At 47.3% G+C, this 23688-nt stretch overlaps 1 protein-coding gene across 2 annotated transcripts in view; it reads right to left on the bottom strand.

The window, feature by feature from the left end:
- Window positions 1-23688, bottom strand: part of LOC307209506 (uncharacterized protein) — a 267574-nt gene that overhangs the window by 169532 nt on the left and 74354 nt on the right. For both annotated transcript variants that reach the window (XM_079964618.1, XM_079964619.1), the window contains one exon: window positions 7232-7405. In XM_079964618.1, the coding sequence (XP_079820744.1) occupies window positions 7232-7405 (174 nt within the window). The remainder of the gene's footprint in view (window positions 1-7231; window positions 7406-23688) is intronic.

Below are 23688 nucleotides of genomic sequence, written 5' to 3'. Positions count from 1 at the left end.
TTTAAAATTAATTCTTATTACTTGGCCAAATTTTACTTGTCCAATTTTCTTATAAATATTAAGTCCTTTTCTAAGGTCGACCCAAATTCCCTTCCACGAATTTCCCTTCCACGAATTTCCCCCTTTTTGTATGGAGCCGGAGTCTCTTTCTTTACCTCAAAGACTCCTTATCTTGGCAGCTCATTAATCATGAAGCCTCTGGCTCGGCTCCCAGGCCAATTAAGCCCTGCCGGACATCAAAGACTCTTTGCCGCGGCCCAACAGAAAAGCCTCCTCTTTTGCTTTTCCACATTCCTCAGCAGTCTGTCGCAGTCTTACTCTCCTGTAAGTGCCATGAATCTGGGCCCGAAACCTGTTGTTGGGATACTGCCAGGGAGACATCGACCGTCACTGCCTCCAGCCGGACTCCGGACATCCATCGATCCCCGTAGACGTGCAGTATCAGCAATTAGCGACACGAAGCCTCAGAAATAGATTGCCACATTCTTAGGCTGGTGCACACTCTATTAGCAGAATTCACACAGCAAAAGTTGCACAGCAGGAGAGCATAATTTAGAAAGTTTATTGAACGTTGGTCAGAACAAAGAAAAACATGACCGCCTGCTAGCGCGTTCAGGCACAGAGAGAGAAAACGAAAGCAATAGCAAACATAAACATCCTGTGAACAGGAAATACGCAGACTCTGTGACTCACATAGCCTGCTCCCTTTTAAGGTGGAACAGAAATATCCTAACACTATCTAGAGCAATAGGAGAAACTCTGGTGAGAGGATATACGATTTACTGCCTCATATACAATTAAAGAACATTTTGTAAAGATGTTTTATAGGTGGTACTTAACGCCAGTTAAGCTGGCAAAGATATACAAATTGAAATCCAACCTCTGTTGGAGATGTGGTGGAGAAATAGGAACAACAACACATATGTGGAGGAGGCGTGAGGAAATTAATAAATTTCGGATAGTAGTACACGAAGACCTAAAGAAGATGTTGAAAATATCAATAACAAAGAAACCATAGACATATCTCCTTGGATTTAGAGTTGGAAGAGATACCACGGGGTGGGGGAAGAATTTTTCTATATGCAAGTACTGTGAGGAGAATCAGAACTTACAGGGTTAAACAGTTCTGTGTGACGTCTCACATTCCGAGGCATGGTTTTGTTCACATACGGGAATCTTTCTTTGTGTGTGAATTACTTTCGTTTTTAGCTGTCAAGCCAAGTAGATGTCCGCTCGATCTCTGAGTTGATTTATGATGTATTTCTGTACAATGATTAAAGACTTCTTAGATGAGCAAGAAGCCTGCATGCAGCCTTGGATTTATCACCCACCCAAGGCACAACCGCTGCTGCGAAACTCGGCTTGGAGCCAGGAAGACACCTTAAGGCTCACAGTTGGCACGGAGAGTTGGCACAGGAAAGTGTGGCGGACGCCATTACATTCCACAAGTGCAGCTGCTAGAATAGTGATTGCTGCTCGGTGGAAGTCACAAACTATACCTGACGAGAACGTGCTCGCCATCAGTAAATAATCAGTCTCACACAGAGATGGGTTGAAGAATTCTGGTTGCTGCTGCAGCGGCTGCAGCCCACATTTTATTGTGTGAACTCAAAAAGATATAAATACAAGGAAGGCAACCTTTTCTCAGCCAGCAGATAAGAACAACGCCATGCCATCACACCAGGCCACGTAGTTGATCAGGCTATGTTACGTGGGCCAATCATTTGGGACAGCATGAGCTGTCCACGCGTTGATCATGCTCCAAGCGATGCCTCCTGCTATGAAATCACCTTGCAACAATAAGAACTTTGCTCATGCTCTTATGTACAAGCAATCATTTTCCCACATGCCCTCTTTTCTTGTTTATATTATAAGAGGGACCCTTAATCAGAATCATAAATTTCATTGCCCAAACGTTTATATTTTGCTACATAAATTCCTCTCGTCATTCCTGTGGCGGGTCGTGGTTTGTACCACCATGCAGTACATTGGGCAAACAAAGAGGGTAGGCATTGAATGCAGCAGCACAACACAATGAATCCTGTAAGAAGCAAAATTACAATTAGCAAAAGTTTTCTTAACCATGTTCTATTAGGTAGCCAAGACGACAACCATTGCCATGGATCAAAACCTTCGGGTGGGTTCAAAGGATTATGGGCTATCATTTGTTCCATATAATCAATAGTAGCAGAGATATTAGTCAATTGATCAGATATATACATACAACAATGAGAATGAATCAAGGCACAAACTCCACCTTTGGAAGCAAGGATTACATCTAAAACATAAAAAAATTTAAGCGCTACATCTCTTATTTCTGACATTTCTTTGTTGATTATTTTTTCTCAGCAGCTAAAAGGCACTAGCCAAGCATATTCCGCTTGCTGTAACTAAAAAGATTGCAACAAGGTAGAGAACAGAGCCCATTGTCTTCTCAGGCCCTGCTAAAGAACCACATTGCAACTTGCTTTCTGTCCGGGAACCATGCCAAAGCACAAGAATGAAACAACTGGAACACACTGAAACCCCCTCACCCCCTTTCCTGCCAAGAGTCCACAATAGTTCCAAGACAGCTTTCTGTACATGCTCAGGGGAACACACCATGGGGCAGGACTCCTGAGGGAGGAGAAAAGAAGAAGAGATCTGGGGGGTAAAACCCAAGCGATGCCAGTATAGCGAGGGCATCCTTCAAAGCCAGGCTCACTTCCCAAACAAGAGGCAGCAAAACTGTCATGATATTTGGTGATTGAAGTGGCTTCCCAGGGAAAAGGGGGGCCAATGCGGTAGGGACGAAGATGGCCTTTCAACGTGCCAGGAAACACTGGAACAGCTGTGGAAGGTGACTCCATCCAGGGCATGTCAATGGGGCGATGTCTCCAGCTGCAGTGCGGGTTGAGATTAGGTGGGAGGTCATCATTGGCATTCAAAGGTCTTGGAGAAGACGGTATCTCCCAGATGCCTTTTTTCTGATGACAAAGATGGGTGTATTCCACGGGCTGGTGGAAGGTTCAATGTGCCCCAGTTCGAGTTGTTCTGCAATTAACTGGGCTGCCACTGCAAGCTTTCCTTTAGGCAAGGGCCATTGATGTACCCACACGGGGGTGTCTGTGGTCCAGCAGAGAGAAAGCACAGTCTGGGGCATGGCAGGGGCAGCCCTTAGCATAAATTTGTAGAAATGGTGGTATCTCGCCCCCAAAGGGAGACAGGAATGTCCAGAACTAATGGTAAAATGGTCATTTCGAAGCCATGGGAGCCTTGGATCAAAATGGGATGTCTGCTGCGGCGGGCTGAGGCAACTCCTCCAACGCCGACAACAGTGGTAGCTGGTTCGGTGGGCCAGGCGGGGGGCCAATCCTTGACGGCAATCACGGAACAGTCCGCCCCCGTGTCCAAGACCCCTTCAATCGTGCGGCCCCCAAGGGTCATCTGGATCTTTGGGCGTTCTTCCGTGACTGAGAAGGTAGCAGCCACAAGAGGGTCATGGTTTTGGGCTGACCCTGGGATGCATATGATTTTTGCTATAGGAGAGCCAGATTGCAAATGCGCCGGGCGATCAGAGAAGACAGTCACATAGGGGTCATTTTGTTGTAACCCGTGTAAAATATCTGGAACAAGGTGGATCCCTTGCTGTAAAACCTCTGACAATGGAAAAACAAGGCACTGTGCTGAAGAAGAAAAGCCAGCCCCCACTGACACCCGAACTTGATGTGGCACCACGGGGACTGGCAAGCGTAGGTCCTGAGTCAAAAAGAGGCGAGGTCAAGCCAGAGGTGGGGTTACCGGAGAGTGCGCTGGGTCCCCTATTGTTGAACCTGGGCCTGGGGTGGGCCCGACTGCCGGTTTCCCGTCAGCTGGTTTTGCTGGTTTTGCTGGTTCTGCTGGCCCTGCTGAGGCGTGGCGGAGCGGCACTGGTTGGCCCAGTGGAAACCCTTCTTGCAAATGGGGCACTTTGTGCTGGGGCGACGTTGCAGTGTGGTAGATCTGCACTGTGCACGAAAATGGCCCACTTCGCCACATCCAAAACAGGTTTTATCCTTTGCAGGATTTTGGGACACGGTGGAGGACAAAGCTGTGGCTAAAAGGCGAGCTTTATGCGTCTCAGTCCCCACCGATTGGCAGGCTTTAAGCATATTTGCAATGGCTATATTGGGAGTTGTCATCAAAGGGCGTAGCGCTTGCTTACAGTCCTCATTCGCATTATCAAACGCAAGCTGGCGTACAATCACTACTTGGGCTGCCACGTCTTGAACTTGTCGCTTAAGGGTGTTATACAAGCGATCGACAAATTGTCCATAAGGCTCTGTGGGGCCCTGGCGAACGCTTCCCCAACGGCCATCTCGCTCATTTTTATCATCAGGCACAGAGGCCAAGGCCTCCTGGGCGGCGGCGGTAGTGGCTTCCCAATACATGGGATCAAGAGCCATCTGCTGGGCGATGTTAAAAAAATTACCTTCACCAATTAAGCCATTAAGAACATCTGTATGAGTTAACATTATTGGAGCTGGGGGTGCAGGACCAGCAGCGGCAGCAGCTATCGCGGCTTGGTGGGCAGCCTGCGCAGCGTTGTTGAGATTATTGCGAATTCCATCAACTCGGCGTTGACAAGCCCAGTGCCAGGCTTGAATAAACAAAATCATTTGATGGGGTTGCATAACAGTACGGGCCAGCAATTTAATATCTTCTGGTACCAGATTCTGTTGAAAAAGAGTGCCAAAGAGTCCCAGCGTATAGGGTGACTGCAAGCCATTGTCCCTGACAGAGGAATACAGTTCCTTTATGAATCTCAAATCAAACTGCTCATGCCGGGCTGGGCCTCCCCCCGGGGCGGGAGGAACAATTACAGGAAAGAGATTTGGAGTGCCAGAATCAAAAGCCAGCAACGGAGCGGCAGCACGGAGAGATTTTTGAAGAGGAGTAGTAACGGGAGGCGCAGAAAGCGAAGAATGCGGAGAATGCGGGGGAGGGACAAGAGGAGCCGAAGGAGAAATGTCCGGCGGTTTAGGAGGTAGATAAAACGGTGGTTCCGAAGAAGGCAATGTGGGAGTCGGGAGGGTAGGTAAAGTAGCCGACGCAGCAGCCAAAAGAATATTCGCAGAAGTTAAGCTGAAAATAGCTTTGTAGACTTTACACCAGGCATGCAAAACTTTGACATCAATTTGAGGATGGTTGTGGAAAAAATGTCCTATTTTTTCCCAGTCTTTTAAATCCCAAGTGCCATTCTGAGGAAACCAGGGGCAGTGGGTGTCCAAAGCTTGAATAAGCGCATTGAGGTCGGCATCAAGTACAACAAGGTTGTTACTGGCAAGAAGGAACTTAAGTTCATCAAAAAATTTCTTTTGTGGCGCCGAAAGAGACTGCCCCATAACAGCAAAAGGAGCGGGAGCACTCACCGGGGATCCGAAGTGGATGAAAGACGCGTCTGGAACCCTTGCCGGACAAGGTGAGCGCTGGACGATGCAAAACAACGTGGAGTCCGAAGTCAGTCACACGGGGCACCAAATGACGAGAACCTGCTCGCCATCAGTAAATAATCAGTCTCACACAGAGATGGGTTGAAGAATTCTGGTTGCTGCTGCAGCGGCTGCAGCCCACATTTTATTGTGTGAACTCAAAAAGATACAAATACAAGGAAGGCAACCTTTTCTCAGCCAGCAGATAAGAACAACGCCATGCCATCACACCAGGCCACGTAGTTGATCAAGCTATGTTACGTGGGCCAAACATTTGGGACAGCATGAGCTGTCCTGTCCACGCGTTGATCATGCTCCAAGCGATGCCTCCTGCTATGAAATCACCTTGCAACAATAAGAACTTTGCTCATGCTCTTATGTACAAGCAATCATTTTCCCACATATACCCACAAAGGAGGAATGGATTTGTAAACTAAATGAATATTTAATTTGGGCAAAATTAACTGCTATAAGAAGAAATGGATCCAAACCACAAGAAAGAAGATTCCACCTAAACATTAGGAAGAACTTCCTGACAGTAAGAGCTGTTCGACAGTGGAATTTGCTGCCAAGGAGTGTGGTGGAGTCTCCTTCTTTGGAGGTCTTTAAGGAGAGGCTTGACAACCAAGTGGAAATGTTTTGATGAATATATGGCAAAATATTGCTCAAGGAAAGATATGCTAATATGCCTAGGTTAAAATGTGAAGTACTGGATGGAAGAAAAATTAGTAAGGAAAGATAATAAGAATATGAAGATGATTTGAGAAGGTTGTAGAATGCAAAGATTATTGTAAATTGTATAATGTGGAGGAAATCGAGTGGGGGCGGAGGGAAGTGGGAGGAGGGAGAAAAGGATAATATGATGGATTGAGGAAATAGAAATGCAAATGTATGGGGGGATGGGGAGGAAAAGGTGTTGGCTTTGGTACATCTGTATTGTAAAGTAATATGTGAAAACCAATAAAAATAATAATAATTAAAAAAAATTAAAACAGGAAAATATTTAAATTTATATGTAAATCTCTTTCTTCACTTTGAACCCCCCCTCCCATTTTCATGATGAGACCAACTCTGTATTGTTTCATTGGTAACAGAAGAGGAAAAATGACTATTACTCACTTAATCTAAGCACAACGGCCACAATAGCTTCAGTCTAGGCATTTGGCTCTGCGATGTTGAATGTTCTCTGTGCTCTCCTGTTTCCCCTTTTTTTGTTTCAGTTGAAAGCAATTCATGCACCCAGAACTCATACACTGACCACTAATGATGAACTATATGTTATAGATACTCCTGCAAATTTATTCTGCTATGTTTGAGATATACAGGCTCAGCCTACATATTTGTAACATCTATTATTCCTATCTTCCTTGTTTTATAAAGCTAATAAAAGTTAAACAAAAAGAAGAGAAAAAGGCAACACACGGAGACCCCATCTGAGTTCACACTGCACAGCAGGATCAGGTTCCTTTAAGGAGTCCAGTGCTGCGCGATGGATCAGTGAGTTGTCAGACATTGGCAGGGCATCCAGATCACAGAACTGGTTTTAGACATTTTGAACTGCCAACACATCGCGGTGGCCGGGGAGCTGTGACCTATTCCTAGCTCAAATTGCCTGCAGATGACAAAGGAGCAGGCAGGCAGGCAGGTGGGGGAGCCCGAAAAGGTGCTCCCCTTCTCCATCTCCATTCACCTGCCTCCCCCCCACCCCCTAGCTGAGGAAGCCCCAATTCCTCTCTGGCTCCATCCATCCAGGTCCCCATCTCCCCTCCCCTGGGACTCACCAGATCTCTCAGAGGCCCCTGGGAGAGAACGCTCAGAGGTTGTGGGGAGGGATGCAGGAGACAGCCGGACCAGGTCAACCGTCCATCTTCCCCCTTCCATCCTCACTAGCTTTGCAGGATCCGTCTCTTTCATCCTTCCTGAGGAGTCAAGGAGCCAAAACAAGCTGGAGGGTCCTGGGAGAGAGGAAGAAGCAAAGGGAGCCTCAGAGGCCCTGCAGGGATTCTCCTGTGCTAGATATTCTCCTGCCCCTGGAGAAGCCCAAATGGGGCAGCCCCTTCCCAACAGAAGCCCCATTTGTAAGCCTCTCCTGTGGTTTCAATTTCCCCTGTTTGCTAATCACCCCACTTCGTAAGGATGGCAGGGTCTGTCCAGTAGTGACCTGAGAGTTGATCCCATTGAACTCATTGGGGCTTATGAACAGAACTTGGTGCCAAAACCAGTCACCACCCTGTCCCCAAGCCTGAAAACTGCAACCCCAGAGCATGGGCAGAAAATAGCAGAGTAGCTATTACAGTGGTACCTCAGGTTAAGTACTGAATTCGTTCCAGAGGTCCATACTTAACCTGAAACTGTTCTTAACCTGAAGCACCACTTTAGCTAATGGGGCCTCCTGCTGCCACTGTGCCGCTGGAGCACAATTTCTGTTCTCACCCTGAAGCAAAGTTCTTAACCTGAAGCACTATTTCTGGGTTCACGGAGTCTGTAACCTGAAGCATATGGGACCCGAGGTACCACTGTACATGTACTGTAGGTGACTGCATGCTGGGTTCTTTGTATGCAGAGCCCAGTTCACAATCTTTGAGCTGTCGCATCGCAAGCCAGGCAGGTGTTGTGGCCATATTTGCCTCTTGCATGGGGACCAAATCTTTGGGGAAGCTCTTCATCTCCAATTGGTAGGAAAGAGGGTTCATTGACCTGCTGGTGGGAGGAGGTGGCTTTTCAGCCCATAAATTCAACTCACGGTGGAATATCTGGTGGGCTGGATCTGGAGCACAAAGGGTCAAGTTCTACTTGCATGAGCCCTTGTGTTCCTTCTTCAAACTCATTAGGCAGGAACGTCAGAGGTCAAATCTGGAGAATATTTCATTCTGGGCTACTTATGGCAGAGCACACAAGACATGCAATCAATTCTTTTCAGTTATGTCAAGTAGGTCCTTCCCTAGATTTCTCAAGTGCAAGGACCCAGGGCTGTCTGAGTTAGGGGGTTCCTTGGGGTCCAGGTCAGCTGGCTAGTCAGGATTGTCACCTCCAAAGTATATGTCAACTAAAGGATAATAGTCTGCCTTGGATTGAGGACTTTTTGGAGGTGTTGCTGAATGTGGAAGCAGAGGAGCTGGTGATGCCACACTTTGGAATAATCTTGACACTGATACACCACTCCTTAGATATTCTCTGTGCTTATACACGATATTCACAAACTTTATGCTCCTCTTGTGACAAGATTCCCAAAGGCTTAGGGTAGCTTGAGGGAAGTAGCTTATTTTGAGACAGCGCCCATTTCCAATTCTTGTTTATCAAAACCCTCCCCCTAGTTGGTTTGGTTTTGGCTTCTGACTGGACAGCGGAGCATTTGATAACCTTGCATATCGTTTCATATTGATATAAGGATCTGGTGTGCAGATTCCAGTAGAGTACAAACTTCTAAAGTCTTTTGTCTGGAGCAAGAGTTACACTCAAGCAGGTTAAAAAGTTTTTTAAAGTCAACTTTTTTATGTTGCACTATTTTGTAATTTTTAACATTAGTTCCTCTACCTGTTTAGCCTGAATTTGGCCTTGAGTCGTTTGAGCTCCTGGTCTCAGTGCCAGAGATGACTTAGCAGTTGAGCTGCCTGGGCCCCAAACCTCTTTCTGCTCATCCTTAGAGCTGCTGAGAGATCCTATAAGGTCAGTAATAGGATCTGGCTCCTGCTGTTTCTTAGCCACCTCCTCATTTTCCTTATTCACGTAAAATGGAGTAATTTTTGCTTGGGCTTTCTTAGAGAAGCTCTCTTTGGAGGAGGGTCTGTGGCACTTGGGGAGAGAACATTAATTTTGTAACTACTCCGGGTCAACATTGTTTTTCCCCTTAATTCCTCATCAAGTTTCCTGATATCTTTAATAATAATAATAATAATAATAATAATAATAATCCTAGCCTGAGGAAGAAATTGAGGCTGAAATGATTGAACAATGCAAATGACTGCTTGTGAAAGAGGAAGAAGGGAGGGGAGTTACTGCCTTTTTTGGCTGGTATTAGCTAACGTATTTATGGGACCCGGAGATTCAAAAAGCCTGGCTCGTTCCAGGGATGGATTTAATTTGGCTCAGTCGTGGAATCCGCTCCATCTCCAAGCTCAGTCATTTCTTTGCTCAACCAAAGACAGACAGAAACAGAAAGGAAAACAGAAAATTTGAGAGGATGTGCTGCTCTGGTTCGGCAGAAGCGGCTCAGTCATGCTGGCCACATGACCCGGAAGCTGTACGCCGGCTCCCTCGGCCAGTAAAGCGAGATGAGCACCGCAACCACAGAGTCCGCCACAACTGGACCTAACGGTCCGGGGTCCCTTTACCTTTACCTTACCTCCATGGCCCTAAGATCTCTGAAGCCTACACTGAAGAAAGTCTGGGCAGCTCAGACCAGCCTCCTGATGGTTTGAAGACTGGTGGAAGCATATTCCCAGACAGAACAGGAGATACCGTATTTTTTGCTCTATAGGACGCACCTTTTCCCTCCTAAAAAAGCAAGGGAAAATGTGTTTGCGTCTTATGGAGCAAATGCAGGGGGGAGGCAGGCAGGAAAAGCCCCCAAGAGCCGCACACAAGCTCCGAGGAGGGAGAAGGGACTGACTGGCCGCATCAGTCCCTTCTCCAACCTCGTAGAAAAGCCCACAGGAGCCACGCACCCTTTAAAGAGCATGCAGCTCTTGGGGGCTTTTCCCAGAGGAGGGACAAGGGACTGACTGGAATTCCCCCACCTCCCGCAAAAGCAGGGAGAAGCGCACAGGCTGTGCGCAGAGCTGGGGGGGGGGTTATATTTTCCCCCTTGATTTCCCCCTCTGAAAACTAGGTGTGCCCTATGGTCAGGTGCACCCTATGGAGCGAAAAATACGGTACATCTCCTATAGAAAGTTTTACATTCCAGGAGAGTTGTGGGTGTGTTGACATCTCAGATGCTACAGGTGGCGCTATGGGGCTCCCTCAAAATAGAGGAGGTTTGTCCTTCAGAGATCTGTATGGAATTTCAAAACTGATTTCATGATCCAGCAGGGAGCATTACCAGAGAGGCCACGATCCCAGGATTCTCCTCCTTGACTTCCTTCTGCAGAGCTCTCTGGTCAGGATCCAGCAAAGCCCACTCCTCCTCTGTGAAAGGAACAGCTACGTCTTCAAAGCACACTGGATCCTACGAGAAAAAGGGAGCATAAAGATTATATTTTTTTCTACACATTGCTCTGTTCTTTTCTGTAACAATTTTCTTGTGTATTTGAGTTATGGGAATTAATCTTTGTGTAAGTGGGGCAATTCCATAAAACAATAATTTTATTATCTATATGGCACTCATCTTCAAGTAAATCTTTGCTAGCATTCCCATTTTCCAGATGGAAGGACCTCCTCTCCCTTCATCTGGTGGGGTGGCCCCTCCCCCTGCCCTCAAGCCAACTTCAAGGGGCACCAGGAGGGGGAGGGGAGGGAATGTTGGTTGGTTGGCATCCATCTGTCTTGGGAGACCATGGAAGAGTGTGTCTTTGGGAGTGAGATCTGGGGGAGAGACATGTGTTGTTGCATCTGGGACACAGGAAGTGGTCCAGTTGTGCTGCTGCAGATGCAGAAGGGCTTTTCTTCTCCCTGTGCTCCCCCCACGTGGGAATGTTCCCCTCTGGCTGCAGCCTCTGCTCACAAATGAGACTTTTCCCTCCATCTGAAGGGGGTTTATTTTCTTGACCCAAAGCCCCCTCCCCCAAAATGAAGGCAGCATCTGGATCCCAAGGAAGAACAGAGCTGCAGTCCTGCGAACTGGACCCCTCCCTGACTTGGCAGAGAGGACAAAGGAGGACCCCCTGCTCCCCGACTTGGGGGTCTCTCCCCACTGTGCATGATCTGAGCAGGGACCCCCACGCCCCCTCCCTGTCCCCCTGGGACCCCCTTCTCCCCATGGCACCCTCAGGGGGAGGAGAGAGGAGACTCACCCGAGTCCAGGAGGGGCTTTTGCAAAGGAGAGAGGAGAAGAAGGCAGGGAGGGGGAGGGAGGGGGAATTTACCCATGGAGGACCTTGCCCCTCCCCCTTCACTTCCTGTCCTCTCTAGGACTCCAGCTCTGCTCCTCTTAACCCTTGCCGAACCCAGCCCTCCCTCTCCCCGCTGCTTCTGCGCCTGCGCTTAGGGGCTCCCTCTGCCCCACGGAGCCCCCTTGGGAGCCCGACTCGGCGCCAGGGAGACGGGGCTTCCCCAGGAGTCTCCTCGAGAGCAGGCGCCAGGGAGGAAGAGGAGTCCCCGATCCCCCCAAGGGAGACCCTTCCAAGTCTTCCCTCCAGCTCCCCATCTTCCCTGGGGCAGCCCCACTGAATCGGGGAGACGCCTCCTTCCCTTGGACCTGGAGGCTGGCAGGCCCAGCTGGGCTTCTTCCAGGCTCCTGCGGAGTCAGACTTGGGGGGCCCTTTCCCCCCTCTCAGTCCGCCCCCCACACCCAGGGGGCCCCCTCAGCCCTCCTTCTTGGGGGTCTCCCTCCCCTCCCCTCCCCCTCAGTCCGCCCCCCACACCCAGGGGGCCCCCTCAGCCCTCCTTCTTGGGGGTCTCCCTCCCCTCCCCTCCCCCCCCAGTCCGCCCCCCACACCCAGGGGGTCCCCTCAGCCCTCCTTCTTGGGGGTCTCCCTTCCTTCCCCCCCCTCAGTCCGCCCCCCACACCCAGGGGGTCCCCTCAGCCCTCCTTCTTGGGGGTCTCCCTCCCCTCCCCACAGCTTCTCCCCTTCAACTCCCGCCTGACTCCTCTTCCTCTCCCCCCTCAGACCATCCCTCAGAAAAGGCGCCTTGCATTTTCCCGCCAAAAGGGCAGGCTCCGCCCCCGCTGGCTTGGCAGCCAATCAGAGCGAGGCTCCCGCCCCCTGAGTGAATTTCTGAGGGACTAAGTCCGCTGACTGGCCTGGCTCTGCTGTCCATCACAGGCCCAACCAAGGGGGGCATCTCTAGAGATCATCTCCGTCTGTCAGTTACCTGTCAATCCATTTTCAACTCTTTGGGTTTGAGATCATTTTGCCGGAGCCCTGAGGGGCCCAAGTTTCATAAACAGTGTTAAGAAGTGGTTGGGTCAACTCCCTGCAGGAGTTTCTTGTTGTACATTGTTTTAATGGTTTGTATTTCTTCTGTGACTGCAACCCAAAGTGTGTTTTATAAGCTGGTCTCCGGCTGTAAGAGATTATCTTATTTTATCTTATCTTAATAAATGGATGGCGGAAAAGTCTGGGAAGGGGCGAGAGGCCCCTCCCTGCCCCCCTCAAGGCTCCTCTCAGGTTCCTCCAGGGTCCGAAGCCGCCTCCTCCATTTTTGGGGGGCCAGGAAGGGAGTGGTCCCTGCAGCTTGGCCTGCTGGAAAGGGGGCGACATGCAAGAGGCCAGCCTGGCAGGGTTGTTGTGGAAGGAGGAGCTCCTGGGAGGAAAGGAGGGGCCAGGGAAATGCCATTCTGCCAGTAAGGTGCCTCCGTCTCTCACTCCTCCTCCAAAGGAGAACCAGGGGGGTGTATATATATCTAGGTAGGTAGGTAGGTAGGTAGGTAGGTAGATGATAGATATGTATGTGTGTATAACAGACAGACACAAAATTGCCCTCATTCAAGATGGCCGCCGGCCCTTCCTCCTGCTTCAAACATAGAAGGACCGGTTGCCCTGACCCAGCATGGCCTCTGCTCTTTCTGGCCTCCTGGGCAGCGTCAACTCCGGGACGGCCCTCCTCGCGCGGTGAATGGAGGGGAGAAGTCAATTTACACTTGGACCTGGAGGCTGTCAGGGCCTGAAGCGCAGCAGGACAGGCCCAGCTTTTCTCCAGCTCCGCTTGCCCAAAAGCAGCTGCTCCCCTTCAGGCCGATGTTCCCCTTTCTAGAAATGGGGGCCTAATGCTTCCCTCGCTCTCTGCTCCCTTCCCTGAGTACTTGCACCATTCAGTGCTTTGGACGCAGCCCCGCTTCCCTGGCGGAACAGCAGGATTAATATTTTTTTTTTAATAAAATTTTTATTAGTTTCCAAATTTTTAACAAACACAAAAACAACATAAAGACAAACATAAAAGGTCATACTTTCTTTACCTCATTTCCATAAGCCTCTTTTCCCGGACTTCCCCATACCTTCCCCTTTTTGCATCCTTTATTTTAAACAATTGTTCAGCAACCCTTCTTAGCCAATTAAAAATAAATTCATTCTTTTCGATTTCACCCTTAACACAATTTATCGCTGCAGTTCTACGTCTTCCTCTCCCTCTGCATTATAGCACTCCTCAAGTTTATAGTAACTCTTAAGATATATTTTAAACTTCTTCCAGTCTTCTTCCACAGTCTCTTTCTCTTGGTCGCGGATTCTGCCGGTCATTTCTGCCAGTCCCATAAAGTCAATCACTTTCGCCTGCCATTCCTCCAGCGTGGGTAACTCTTGTGTCTTCCAATACTTTGCTAGAAGAATCCTTGCTGCCGTAGTAGCATACAAAAAGAAATTCTTATCCTTCTTCGGCACCAGCTGGCCGACCATACCCAAGAGAAATGCCTCTGGTTTCTTGTTAAAGGTGCACTTAAGCACTTTCTTAATTTCATTATAAATCATTTCCCAGAAGGCCTTAATCTTTGGGCAGGTCCACCAAAGGTGGAAAATGGTACCTTCAGTCTCTTTACATTTCTAACATTTATTATTGGGCAAATGATAAATCTTCGCAAGCTTGACTGGGGTCATGTACCACCTGTAAATCATTTTCATAATGTTTTCTCGCAAGGCATTACATGCCGTGAATTTAATACCTGTGGTCCATAACTGCTCCCAGTCAGCAAACATAATGTCATGACCTATATCCTGTGCCCATTTAACCATAGCTGGCTTCACTGTCTCATCTATTGTATTCCACTTCAACAGCAAGTTATACATTCTTGATAAATTCTTAGTATTGGGTTCTAACAGTTCTGTTTCTAGTTTCGATTTCTCCACCTGGAAACCAATTTTCCTGTCTTGTTTGTAAAATAATGGAGCCAATCTCGTACCTTGGACTTTATTTTCTCATAACTTTGTAATTTAAATTCACCACCTTCATGTTCTAAAATTTCAGAATATTTCGGCCAATTAGTTCTCATATTAAGTTTCTTTACCTCCTTGGCCTCCATAGGTGAAAGCCACCTGGGAGTTTTATTTTCCAATAAATCTTTGTACCGTATCCAAACATTATATAGCGCTTTCCTGACAATGTGATTTTTAAAACCCTTGTACACTTTAACCTTGTCGTACCAGATATATGCATGCCAACCAAAGTTATTATCAAATCCTTCCAAATCTAGAATATCTGCGTTCTCAAGAAGTAGCCAATCTTTTAACCAGCAGAAAGCTGCCGATTCATAGTACAGTCTCAAGTCCGGCAGGGCAAACCCCCCTCTTTCTTTAGAATCGGTAAGTATCTTAAACTTAATTCTGGGCTTTTTGCCCTGCCAGACAAATTTAGATATATCTTTCTGCCACCTCTTGAAACAGTCCAGTTTATCCACAATTTGTAGTGTCTGAAACAAAAATAACATTCTAGGCAATACATTCATTTTGATTACTGCAATTCGACCTAACAAGGAAAGTTTCAGGTTTGACCATATTTCTAAATCTTTCTTTATCTCAGTCCAGCACTTATCATAATTATCCTTAAATAAGTTAATATTCTTAGATGTCATATTAATCCCCAGGTATTTTACACTCTTTGCCACCACTAACCCAGTTTCCTCTTGGAATCTCTCTCTTTCAACATTTGTTAAATTTTTTTCCAGTACCTTGGTTTTTTGTTTATTCAACTTAAATCCTGCGACCTGGCCGAATACTTGAATTAATTCTAGAGCTCTTTTGGTACTAGTGTCTGGCTCTTGCAAGGTCAATACTAAGTCATCTGCAAAGGCCTTCAGTTTGTAATGTCTGGCTCCGACCTGAATCCCTTTTACCAGCTGGTCCCCCCTAATCATGTTTAACAAGACCTCCAGGACCGAAATAAAAAGTAATGGGGATATTGGGCACCCCTGACGTGTCCCTTTTTCTATGGGTAATTCATCCATGACCACATTATTTACAATTAACTTTGCCTTTTGCTCAGAATAAATTGCACTTATACCATTTTCAAACCTTCTGCCTACCCCCATCCCCTGGAGATTCTTTTTCATAAATTTCCAAGATATATTGTCAAAGGCTTTCTCCGCGTCCACAAAAATTAAAACTGCTTTTGTATTAATGTTCACTGTCAACATTTCTATAATGTCAATTATATTCCTTACATTTGTAGATATATGCCTACCCGGGAGAAAGCCTGCCTGATCTTTATGAATCTCCTCCACCAACACCTTCTTTAATCTTTTTGCCAAAATGTCTGCAAAAATTTTATAATCCACATTAAGTAATGATATAGGGCAATAGTTCTTGATCTGTTTTTTATCCACCTCAGTCTTTGGTATAAGTGTAATGAAGGCTTCTTTCCACGTCTCAGGTGCCCTTTTCCCCTCTAGTATCTCGTTGCAAACCTCCTTAAGCGGCTGTATTATCCAGTCTTTCAAAGCTTTGTAGTATCTGGAGGTTAATCCATCTGGCCCTGGAGATTTCCCCAATTGCATATTTTGAATGGCACCCTCAATTTCTTGTTCAGTTATTTTCTCGTTTAAAAGCAACATACTTTGTTGCGAAATTTTTTGTAATCCATGTTTCTTGAGAAATTCTTCCATTTCTCTTTCGTTTTCCGGCCCTTGTGCATAAAGTCTTCTGAAATAACTCTGAAAGCAGTTGCTGATCTCATTTGGTTTAGAAATGTTCTTTCCATCTACCTCCAAACTTGTGACTGTGTTCAATTTCTGTCTCTTCTTCAATTGCCATGATAGGAGTTTCTGTGATAAAATCTTAATTGGCAGTGGCTAATTGCTTTATGGCCCCAATTAGCCCCAGTTTATTGCGGTCCGGCACACTTCTTAGCCAAGCTGCGCCAACCTTCTTCTCTCCGGTTTCGCCTTGCAGAGTAAAAACACAGCGGAACAAAAACCGTTGCTGCTTGCTTAGATCCAAACACAACAAGCACTCATGAGTCCAAATTAACAGTTCTTTATTGCAGCAAAATATTTACAGCTCAGCATTTCTCAGATTCTCCTGGACTGCTAGCATTCATGGCGTCCGTCTCTTTCAGAGACAAAGAGAGAACAAAAAGTAAGGCTCCTCCCTCCTTTCACACGTCAGAATGTGAGGCGTCACAGAACATCTTAACCCTATAAGTTCTGAATCCCAACACCCCCTCTCGCCGAGCATTCTGACAAGACCTGTGGATGTACCTTTGCAGACCTCTGTGAGATCAATCCCTTCCCCAATGCCTTGCGCCCTCTCCTGGCGTCCCTGTTAGCATCTGTGGAACATCCTCACAACTCTCAGATTCGCACTGTGCGAAACTTACCCACGCACCTGTGGCCTGATACCTCTCAGGTGGAATACCCTTCGTTGTGCGACTGGACCTCCTGGGCACAAACTCAGGCACTTCCTCTGACTCACTGCGGTCAGCAGGTGTGTCCTCTGCATCCCGGGATTCCCCCTCTGACTTAACGCGTCTTCGAATCCTTTGCATTACCCTCACAGGAGAACTAGGCTCACTCTTGGGCTCTCTTTTTACAACTTGTGGAGATGCCCCATCCTGCTCCTGACTTTGGTCAGTGAGCTGATCGTCATCAGCAGACTCAGCCCCTGGCTCTCCTTCCTCCTCATCAGAACCTTCCTGCTCTGAATCAGAAAGACATTCTGAAAGAATATCACGCCTGGCAGGAGTCTTTGACTTTTCATCCTGCTTATAGAACTCAGCGTGTTTACTGATCAGCAGCTTACTCTGATCACCTGACGGGTATGCAAACCTCCATGCACGAGCCGCTGGCTCATATCCACAGAATATCATTTTCTGGAACTTGGGTTCACCTGGCCCTCGCAAAGCTTCAGGCAGCGGCACCGAGGCCGTTGACCCAAACACACGGAGGAAGTGAACCTGAGGTTTCCTCCCGTGAAGCATGAAAAACAGGGTGTCTCCTACCACTGAATTGTAGGACCGATTCCAGGTGAAGCTCACATATTTAATTGACTCCATCCAAAACCTTGGAGGTAACCCAGAATCTGACAGCATCACCTGTGCAGCCTTAACCAGAGCCTCACTTCTTAGCTCTGCCACCCCCCTCTGTTGAGGAGAAGTCACTGTGTGACTTATCCCTTTCTTGTGAAAGAACTTCTGCAAAGCAGACCCAGTAAACTGTGTACCTCTGTCACAAGCAATTGCCTGCACTTTCGTGGAGAACCTTAGTTCCACCTCCTCAATCCAACTTCTAATCAGCTGTGCTGCATCTTCCTTGGATTTGAGACCATGAGTCCAGGTGTTCTGCGAAAAATCATCCTGCAGCGTCAGCAGAAACCTGGCCCCTCCCAAACTTGGTTCCTTCATGGGACCCAACAGATCTATGTGCACAAGATCAAAAGGTTTTGTGGTTACCCTCTCTACCCTGGGGTAACTGCACCCTCTTACCTTTGCCTGTCTGCAAGCCTGACAATCTAGGACTCTTGCACATTCCTCAATTCTACAGCCTTTGCTAACCTCAGGTAGCACCTGTAGTTCTTCAAGAGAAGAATGAGCTGTCTTCTTATGCCACGCACAAGCACATGAAACATGAGTGGGAACTGTAGCACGCAGGGCTTGTGCTTTCTCAACCTTCCCCTCACCCTCCAGAGACGTTTTAAGAATGAAGAGATCATTCTGCCCCTTTGCAACTCTGACCAGTTGCTTCCCTCCTTTGGAGATTGTACAAAAATCATGTTCAAAGCAAACCTTAAACCCCTTTTTCAACAAATAAGGCACAGATAAAATACAGTGTTGCATTCCTGGCACAATGCAAACTTCCATCTGCTCCTGCAAAACAGAAAAAAAGGCATTTGCAACTTTAGTTACATTTTTCTTTTCCCCATTTGCAAACTGAACAGTTTTTCCAGCCGGAATTGCTGTGCAATTCCACATCTCGACTGCAGGGGGCTCTGGAATCAGATTTCGGTTAGCTCCTGAGTCGATGACAAAGCGTAAGTCAGTGTCTCTCTCAGAGCTGTCCTCAAACAACGCCATAGCAACAAACGTCTCGCTGCCCCCTCTCTTTGGGCTTCTGCAGCAGTTCTCTCTGGTTGTCTTGGCAACCAACTCCCCCTTGCTCAGGACCTTGGCAGCTACCGTAGAAGTAGCCTCCTCCGTTGCCTTGGAGACCGGACTGGCCTCTGCGTTCCCACGCAACTCTTTAGGCCTTATCTTCACTTTGTGCAGGTGGCCGGCCTTGAAGCGTCTAGCTCTCCGCAGCTTTCCAGACTTTGGCTGACGACCAGTGGAAAAACACTGCCCAGGGCTCCTTTCAGCTGGCCTGGCCCCCCTTCTTCCGGAAGAGCCCTCTGTGCCAGCCCTGCCCTCGCTGAAACTGCGTTTCACTTCAGCACTCACAGTGGAAAACTTTTGAAACTTGCCTTTGGAATTCTCAGCCCCCCCGACTTTCACCTCAGGGACTGGGGCTTCAGCCATTTCTAGGCTCTTCATGATTTCTCCAGGGCCCTGGCCTCCTGCTGAAGTTTCACACAAACTTCTCAGCACCTCCCAGGCAGCCCTTGCTGACTTTACGCCTTCCAAACTAGGCAAGAGCGATGCGTGTACGCATGCTTTCAGCATAGCAAGCTCTCTTTGCATTCTCTGCTGGCTATCTTCAGGCAACGCAGCCTCAAAGCCTGCAATGTCTGTCCCTTCAGGACCTGGATTCAGGGGTAGTGGCTCCTTCTGGCTTACATCCCAAAGCCCAGTAACCAGAAACCAACCCCTTACTCTTCTGGACCAGGTTGCCCAACTTCTTAAAGTGAGCTTTTCAAGCGGAACGTCCTCAAGGACCTGGCTGTCTGCCATTCTCTCCTCTTTCCCGGGGCCCCAGCTGCTACTCACGTAAAACCAGTCAGCTCTCCGGCACCCGATTTTTCAGCTGCTTTCCCAGCTCTCAGCTCTCAGCAACTCTTGCCTCTTAGCAGCAGGCAAAACACAGAACGCAGACCTCCGCTTCGGTAGCGTCTTCCCAGCTGATCAAGCTGACTTCAAAGCACACCGGCAGACTTTCAGCAACAGTTTTTATAAGCGGTAATTAGTCCCCATAACCTGTGATAAAATCTTAATTGGCAGTGGCTAATTGCTTTATGGCCCCAATTAGCCCCAGTTTATTGCGGTCCGGCACACTTCTTAGCCAAGCTGCGCCAACCTTCTTCTCTCCGGTTTCGCCTTGCAGAGTAAAAACACAGCGGAACAAAAACCGTTGCTGCTTGCTTAGATCCAAACACAACAAGCACTCATGAGTCCAAATTAACAGTTCTTTATTGCAGCAAAATATTTACAGCTCAGCATTTCTCAGATTCTCCTGGACTGCTAGCATTCATGGCGTCCGTCTCTTTCAGAGACAAAGAGAGAACAAAAAGTAAGGCTCCTCCCTCCTTTCACACGTCAGAATGTGAGGCGTCACAGAACATCTGAACCCTATAAGTTCTGAATCCCAACAGTTTCCCACATTTATCTGCCGATTCAAATGTCTTTTGTCTCATTCGTTTAATTTTCCATTCAATCTCCTGATTCATCAATTCCATATATTCTGATACAGTTTAATTTCTCTCAAAATCTCATGTGACTTTGGGTTAGATCTCAATTTCTTTTCACTGTCTTTAATCTTTTCCAAAATTTTATCTTTCTTCTCCTGCTGTTGCCTCCTTTTCAAAGAATTCTGCTGTATCAGGAAACCCCTCATCACGGCCTTGCTTGCGTCCCAGATCACTCGTTTTTCCACTTCTGTCCTCAGATTTATCTCAAAGTAGTCCTTCAAAGTCTTTTGGGCCTTTTGGTACACCTCTGGGTCTCTGAATAAGGTGTCATTCATTCTCCATCTGAAGGAACCAGCTGTTGTTATTTTCATTTCCATCTTTACCGCATTATGGTCGGAGCATGTCTTTGGGCAGATTTCCACTTTCTTTATCTTTGGAGCCATTCCACTAGTAATCCATATTTGATCTATTCTTGTCCAGGTCATCTGTGATTCTGAGAAGAATGTTCCCTCCCTCTCGAGAGGATTTCTTGTTCTCCAAATGTCAATCAGGTCCAAGTTGTCAGTCATTTCAAAGAAAGTTTTAGGTAATCTCCCGTCTTTGGAGATCACCTGTCTTTGTGCTTTATCCATATTTGTAGAGACGACACCATTCATATCGCCTAAAAGAATCACCTTATAATCCAAATAGTCCATTAATGTCTCGTGCAATTTCTTGTAAAATTCTGCCTTCCCTTCATTCGGTGCATAAATTCCAAATATCAAGATTTTTTCTCCTTGAATCTGTATCTCAATTGCCAAAATTCTACCCTGTTCATCTTTAAAAATCTGTTTTGGAGCCAATTTCTCTTTTGCATAGATCACCACTCCTCTTTTCTTAACTTTATCTGATGAAATAAATTCTTGTCCCAATCTTTTATTTATAAGTAATCTTCTCTGTGCCCTTGTCACGTGGGTTTCTTGTAAACAAATCAGATCCAATTGTTCTCTTTTCAAAATGTGGAAAACCTCACGCCTTTTTCTGGGAAGGTTCAGTCCATTACAGTTCCAAGTTAAGAATCTCAGAGACATTGTTAATTAGTTGCCTCCAACTGCGCCCTGCAGCTGTTCTTCGTCCGTTGGTGATTTAAGTCCAAATGTCAAGTTCCCCAAATCTGTATCCGAGGTTGAGTTTAAAACCCCTTTCACCAAGTCCTCTCCGTACTTATGCAAAAATTGTTCTTTGTCATGTACTGTTCTTATCTTGACTTACTTTCCTCTAAAATTAAAAGACAAACCCTGTGGAAATTCCCACCTGAAAGGTATGTTGTTCTTCTTCAGCAGGTCCACCAAAGTCTTGAATTGAGTTCTCACCTCCAGAATATATTTTGGGATATCCCTGTAAATTTGCACAGAGACGTTTTGAATCTGAAGTGTTTTCTGGTAATGCAAACTTAGTATCTTGTCTCTTTCCTCTTTGGATCTCAATGTTATCAGGCAGTCCCTTGGAATCTTCCTGCCTTGCCTTCTGCCCAGTCTGAAGGCAGTTGTTATCTCAAATTCTGTTCCCTCTAGGTTTTCCTGCCAAAAATATGAAATTTCTTTTGTGAGAAAGTCCACTAGGCTGTCCCCTTCACTTTCTGGAACCAATCTAAGTCTTAAATTCTTCTCCTTACGCTGCATGTCCCATAAAGAGAGGGTCGCCTCATGCTGGTCAAGCCTCCTGCAAACCGGTACTAAATTTTCCTGTGTAGATTCCGCAGTGGATTTAGCTTCTTCTGCAATCTTCCTTATTGTGGCGTTTTCCTCGACCAATTTGTGAATAATCTGTGTGTTAGATGTCACACTCTTGGTGTTCAGGTCTAATTTTGCCGTTAAATCTGCCAGTTGTTTAGTATTTTCTGTACTCTGTTTGTTCAATCTTTCTAAAGATTCATTTATTTTCAATAATGCCTGCGTCACTGACTCCATGAATGCACTTATTCCTTTTTCCTGTCCGCCTGGGCCTGTTGGCAATAGTCCTGATAGAGAGCCCCTTTTCTTTTGTGCTGCCTTAGACTTAGATCTTGTTGCTATCTCCTCTGCAGGGCCACTCATGTCCCAAGGTCATTCTCACAGGAACAGGTTGAATGGAAAAATCCAGTGACTTTGTTTTTAACAGTCAATGTTGCAACTGTTACCTTCAACCCTCTAGAGGGAGCCAAAATGTCCAATAGAACAAAGAAACAATAAATCCAAAAACCCTCAGAGGGAAAGAGTTGCTAAAAACTTCTCTCAGTCTTTTTAGTTGCAACCATGTTATTTCTGCAAAGTCTCAGTAAATTGTATCAATAAAGTCCCCACTTTGCAACACATCTGACAGTTGCCTGTCAAAGTGCTTCACCCAGGCAGTCCGTTCCCAGAGTCAGAGTCTGCAGTAAATTGTCCCTTAAAAACTTTTCCCGCATGTTTCCTTTCTTCTTCTTCCCCCCCCCCCTGTTCCTGCTTACTAGGGGGGGGGACTTAAGCTCAATGCTAGGGTTAGTCCTTTTAAAAATTAATCCTTAAATATATCGATTACAGCTTGCTGGATCCGTTGCTTTAGCAGTCATGCAATCTGGGGAAGGCAGACTTCCTTTATTTACCATCCCCACTTTCGGCCGAATTTTTAGGAAAATTAATTTAAAGTCCCGAAAAGTTTGCCAATCCTACTCACGGGAGTCTCTTTCAGTCCAAATTTCAGGAAGGGATCGGCGCTCTCCGTTAATGGCGATGCGGCTTCACTCCACGGGCTGGGTAGCGACTCTCAGCTCTGCGCACCCCCGATGCTCCTCCGGAGCCTTTAAAAAGGCTCTTTTGCAGTAAAGGGGGGCGCAAACGATGCCCACCGAGTCTCCTTGTTCACAGGCTTCCGCGCCTGTGATTTTAGGGGTCCCCGCTTCGCCGTAGCGGTCAGACCCGAACTCGTGGAGCAGCTCCCTCTCCAGAGATCGGAGAGCGAGCCGCCATTAGCGCTGGTGCCAACCGGAAGTCCGGCACTGAGGCTTTTACCCACAGCGCCACCCGCGTCCCATTCCACATCATCATAATCCCTAAATCTGGAGGGGGTTTCTTTACCTGCCCACTTTTCCTTGACCCCAAGCCCCCTCCCCAAAATGAAGGCAGCATCTGGATCCAAAGGAAGAACAGAGCTTCAGACCTCCTGCGATCTCCTCAAGCCCCCTCCCTGGCTTGACAGAGAGGACAAGGGAGGACCCTCTGCTCCCTGACTTGGGGGTCTGCCCCCACTCTGTATGATCTGAGCAGGGACCCCCATGCCCCCTCCCTGCCCCCCTGGGACCCCCTTCTCCCCATGGCACCCTCAGAGGGAGGAAATAGGGGACTCACCGGATTCCAGGAGGGGCTTTTGCAAAGGAGAAAGAAGAAGGCAGGAAGGGATGGGGGGGGAGGGAATTGAGCGATGGAGGACCTTCACCCCCTTCACTTCCCATCCTCTCTAGGAATCCAGCTCTGCTCCTCTTAACCCTTGCAAAGCCTGCCCTTCCCTCTGCCTACAGGCAGATCTGCTGCTGCGCTTAGAGCCTGCCCTCCCCGCCCCCATTGGCCCCAAGGAGCCCAGATCTAGGTCTTAGCAAGTGCCTTGGGCAGCTGAATGCCTAGATCCCAAACCCCTGCGGATGTTGGGAGGACCCTGCTCTGCTC

Source organism: Podarcis cretensis (assembly GCF_951804945.1).
Source record: "Podarcis cretensis genome assembly, chromosome: 2".
Lineage (NCBI taxonomy): Eukaryota > Metazoa > Chordata > Lepidosauria > Squamata > Lacertidae > Podarcis > Podarcis cretensis.
This window is presented reverse-complemented; position numbering and strand designations above follow the sequence as displayed.